At 49.2% G+C, this 5088-nt stretch overlaps 1 protein-coding gene across 1 annotated transcript; it reads right to left on the reverse strand.

The window, feature by feature from the left end:
• Window positions 1-2383: 2383 nt before the first annotated feature.
• On the reverse strand, window positions 2384-4429 carry sox17 (SRY-box transcription factor 17). The gene is made up of 2 exons (XM_029254919.1): window positions 3871-4429; window positions 2384-3290 (listed from the first exon to the last, which is right to left on the reverse strand). The coding sequence occupies exons 1-2, from the start codon at window positions 4184-4186 to the stop codon at window positions 2392-2394; spliced, it is 1215 nt and encodes a 404-aa protein (XP_029110752.1). The 5' UTR covers window positions 4187-4429; the 3' UTR covers window positions 2384-2391.
• Window positions 4430-5088: the final 659 nt, after the last annotated feature.

A 5088-nucleotide genomic window follows, 5' to 3' on the forward strand; every position in this document is an offset into this window, starting at 1 on the left:
TTTTTTTCTGTTCTTCTGTGTATTCAGGGGTCTTGTTGGTGAGGAGCCACTGTGGGAATGGCGCTGGTCACGCTGCTCTTCTCGCCCCGCTCTCCCGAAAGGACGTGCAGAATCCATCCTGAGAAACGCAACTTATTTGCCCCGTTCCACTCTGGGGATTTCAAAGCGTTACGTGTGACAAAAAGCATAGACAAAGATGTTTCTGGAACATTTCCTGTCAAAATGCTAAAAAAGGATCGGATGGGGGGTGGAGGTCAGTCACCTGACAGAGGAGGGCCTTTTGAACTTCCTCTCGGAGGAATAACCTGTAACCCTAACAGGACTAAAATGGTTCATCTATATATCTGGATCAGCTTGTCATTTTCGTCCGTATATGATTTATTACGCTAAATTCTAAAGTCATTTTTTTCTGTTAATTGTCAGTCATTGTGTCATCATTTTATTGGCATGTGTGTGTAAGAAAATGTATTTATAATTAATGTCTCAACGTAAAGAATCATAATTTGCACTGCTCGGAATACAGGTTCATAGCGGCGGAAATGCAATGTTTCGATTTGCTGTCAAAGTGCAAGCACAATATTTATTGTGTTAAATTTTAAAAACGGGCATAAAAAAGTTACCGGCAGCAACACAAATGATGTTGATTCTCACAGCAAGTGACCCCCAATCCCCTTTCCGAACATGCAAACACTTTTTTTTCAACTGAAAAATGTCGTTGTGATGTAAAAAAACAATTATAAATAGCAATTAATCATATATAATTACTGTACTATATGTGGTGGCATTTATTTTCTCTAAATGTTCTGATGGGATTGTTTCCCACCACTTTTAATTACATTTTAATTATCAGATTATGTATTCTCTAAATGCCACATGGGCAACAGCAATTTAAAAGCAATATTCTTAAATTTGAATTTATAGCCAGCACAGTATTGACTTTTAAAATACAAAATCCTTATGAAAAACATGACTTTGAGTGTGACAAGAGTGTATTGTTTAACATAGGTGTGTTGACTGGAATAACACTTGATTCTCCACATGTATTTATCAGGAAAGAAGAAAATATTTCACATAGGAAGCCTGTGAGATAAACTGTGTTTGCAAGCTGTAAAAACAAGAAGCAGGAGTGTAAATCGGACTCAGAAATGACTTTCTACAATACCTTGGACAGGAAGTAGGCGCAGAGGCTTTGAGCAGTAATCCCCACGGACAAGTTCTGCTGCCAGTGCAAAAAAAAAAAAAAAAAAAAAAAAAAAAAAGAATCACTCAAAAAACAAGCTGCAGGCCTGACACTTGTATATGGGACAGAGATGAAAATGACGTTAAAAAAAAAAAAAAATTTATTTCAGCCGCAAAAATACCTGTAGCCACAAAAACACCGTCAGCTACAAGTCATATCCGAGAAAGTCCACCGCAAACTGGTGACATATAAACTTTTCACATATTAATGTAAATTACTATTTTTTGTGATTTAGCAACACCTTTTATTCAAGGTGATTGCAGTTCAGTTAGTAAGATACTTCTTTACTGTCATATTTATATATGTTCAAAATCATTTATACATTTTCAAGGTGTAGAGTTATTATTTTATGTATATATTAATGTGAGAGAATGAAACAGAATGTATAATGTAGAAGTTCGTGTTCGGATCTAATTGTGTCAATAGTAAAGAACCTACTTTTATTTCTACTTGCTGCCCTTCACAGTGTTAGAATGCATCACCTTGTTTTACCACATTATATCCCTGTCTTTAAGAATGGGTTACACATTATATGCTGCGTAGTTTCCTGTGGCATTAATAAATCTCGCTATCTATGCTCCGTATAAAATTTAAAAGCACGTTTCTGCCTCCTTATAATATAGGATTTATAGTGAAGAAAAGGGAGATGAATTTCCCCCCCCACACTCCCTCAAAGGGCACCGACGAGAACGATTACTGCTTTGCATAAATGATATATTTGACCAAACACCTAGAATGACTTAAGGCAAAGACACTTTCATGGAGTTTTTATTGCTCAAAAGTGCAAAAAGTATAAAACTATACATACACCTGTACATGTTTCCTTAGTTAAAAGCTATTTACAATACTTTATGAGGCCATCATCCTATTTGGCTTCAGAAGAGACATTTCATCACATGCGCAGCCTGACACGGCCAATTATACATTATTGCTTTTCATTGCAGTATAAGGCTTTGAACTCATAAAGCGACACTTTACATCGTCCATCCTCCCTTGCCGTAGAGGGAAGAAAAGTGGCACAACTTTTTTTTTTTTTTTATCGCGTCGCTGTGCTTTGCCGACAGTCCCGGCAGCAGACAGGGAGCGAGACCACGGCAAGAAGGGCGGCGCCCTCCCCCCCCCCCCCCCCCCCCCCCCCCCCCCCCGCGGTTTCAGGCGTTGTTGTAGTTGCAGTAGTAGACGGCCGTGCTGGCGTCCGACAGCACCGAGGAGATGAGGCCCTCGGGGGGCCCCATGTTGGCCTCGTGGCCCCCGAAAGGCAGGCCGCCCAGCTCGGGCCTCACGGAGGAGTTCAGGTACTGCTCAAACTCGTTGCGGTCCACGTCAGACAGCAAGTCGGGCTGCCCCATCGGCTCCACCCCCTCCGAGGAATGCCCGTCGCCCGAGGGGGACAGATGTCCGACCGGGTGGCCCTGCGGCCGTTTCGGGTGGACGGGGCCGCAGTGCTGGCTGTAGTATAGCGCCAGGGGGTTGGGGCAGCTCATGAAGCCGGGCAGGGGGCCACCGTGGCCCACGGGCCCGGGCTGCTCCACCGGGGCCAGGTGTCTGTGCAGCATGGCGTTGCTGTGGGGATCCTGGGGGGCGTAGTCGGCGGGCGGAGCGTGGTAGGAGTAGCCGGCGGGCGCGGAGTGGCAGTCCTCCTGGGCGTGTGGTGGGAAGAAGGCCGGGTCGCCTTCCATGGCGTCCAGTGGGGACGCGTCAGGGGTGGGCAGGCTGTAGGGTTCGAAGTGCGCCGCCATCCCCGGCGCATCACGGTAGTGCCCTAGCGGAGGGATCTGGCCCGGTACCTGGTAGTCGTGCTGGTGGTAGCCGGCTGCAGCCAGGCCGTCCGTGCAGAGCCTCCCATCGCCGCCGATGGTCGCGCCCGCGTGCTCCGGCACCCCGTGCACCAGGAAACCCGAGTCCAGCCGCTTGATCCTCTTCACCTGCTTCCTCCGCCGAGGGCGGTACTTGTAGTTGGGGTGGTCCTGCATGTGCTGCACCCGGAGCCGCTCGGCCTCCTCCACGAACGGACGCTTCTCGGCAACCGGCAGCGCCTTCCAGGACTTTCCTGTGGAACAACGAGACAAGAGCGTCAAGCAGCTTGCGGTGGTCCTCTACACACAACGGCACAACCGTAACGAATAATAACCGCAATATTACAACGAGGGTTACTGTTAACGTACATTTTTTTCCAAATAATTTTAACATATAGACTTTTACACGTGAACTTTTCATCAATGGAAATGACAGAGAAGATTGGTGGCGTTTGTAACTTTTTGTCATTCCACACCAAGTGTCTTCCTACCAGCAGCTTAACCTCATCCGAACTCTTTACTTTACTTAATGTTCCATTGATCTTATTTTCTCTCTTGTAGTTAATTTCCAGCTTTTACCAGAGTTATTACACTCACTGCTCTGTGAAGCCCTTCACGAGCAGAGGCGCCCCACCGCCGGTATTCATTTAATAATTGAGTCTCTGCTCCTGGGAAAAATCCATCTCCTTAATGAGCGCCACAAAGTTACGTAACAAACGAAATGAAATTAAATGAAATGCGGCGAAAAAAGCGCGCTCTCGCGCCATTGCATTTTCCCCATGACAAGTGATCAGGGTATCGATCAGGGTGGCCGATCAGGGTGGCCGCGCTCACCGAGCATCTTGCTGAGCTCCGCGTTGTGCAGGTCCGGGTTCTGCTGCGCGAGCCGCTTGCGCTCGTCCTTCGCCCACACCATGAACGCGTTCATGGGCCGCCGGATGCGCGGCTCGCTCCTGGCACGGCTCTGGCCCGCGGAGCCCGACGGGCACGGGCACGGCTCGCTCTTCACCTTGGGCTCGCCCGGCGGGCTCAGCGGGTCCGTCCAGCGGCAGGGTCCGACTCCGGGCATCATGATCGGGGGCGCGCACCGTGCCTGGGACTGGGACTGGCTCTGGTCGTCGCTCGCGTACCCGGCATCGGGGCTGCTCATGTCGGACCGGCTGAGAACCCCCGGGGCAAAAGGGCAACTTTGTGTCCGAGATCAAAAAATTTGAGTGATGAGGAAAGAAAGAAAGAAAAAAAAAAAAAAACGTGAAACGATAAGGAAAATAAACCTGAAAAAGTTGCCAGATCTTTGCGAAGAAGAACAAGTCCTCGTTACGGCTCCGATCGGACTGAATCAAAGCTCGGCGTGCGGCGCGAGCGCGAGCCGACGGTCCGCGCGACAGTTCCTTTTTCCTCGCTGTCACGCAGAAAGGCTCGAGGCGCTTTAAAAGCGCGCGGGCGGCCAATGGGCGCGGGGGTGGGAGGATCTCCCTCCGCGAAGGTGTGAGGAGTTTGTACGGGGTGGGGGTGGACCCCCCGCGGAGGGAGGCGTCACCAGCGCCGCCGTGTCACCGCATCGCGACCCTCCGATCGTGACCACCTTGCGGTGTCTTTCTTGCGCGTTTTAACACAAAATAAATCATCGGACGCAGCGGCGGGAAAGGAGCGCGCGCACTCACTCGGTCACAAACCCACGACACCGGGGTGCCATTATTATTATTATCATTATCATTATTTTCTGCATTAGGCAAAATGGAGGAATGCTTTTTAAATAAGTAAGCAGATTATACATGCCTTCCGTGCGTGCGCGCGCGCGCACGACAAAGCGCACCACCCTGTGCTTCGGAGTAGGGTGTGTTCTCTGCGCGTGTTTCACTTCACTTGTAAATGACCATCACACCCGCTGCTGTGCTGGGATGCACAGTGAGAGGATCGCAGGAGCTGGCCTGGATGATGATGACCCCTGTGACCCCCAGCGGTCAGTGCACTGATGGACTGACGGTCACACTGACCGCTGGGTGTATTAACAGGACCCATCTGCAAACTGAGTTTGAGAAATTAAACACG

This window comes from Scleropages formosus, chromosome 9 (genome assembly GCF_900964775.1).
Source record: "Scleropages formosus chromosome 9, fSclFor1.1, whole genome shotgun sequence".
In the NCBI taxonomy this organism is placed as follows: Eukaryota; Metazoa; Chordata; class Actinopteri; order Osteoglossiformes; family Osteoglossidae; genus Scleropages; species Scleropages formosus.

Coding starts and splice junctions, on each gene's coding strand:
- sox17 (XM_029254919.1), bottom strand. CDS start 4,186: ATGAGCAGCCCCGATGCCGGGTACGCGAGCGACGACCAGAGCCAGTCC. Junction 3,291..3,870: donor GGAGCTCAGCAAGATGCTCG/GTGAGCGCGGCC, acceptor GTTGTTCCACAG/GAAAGTCCTGGAAGGCGCTG.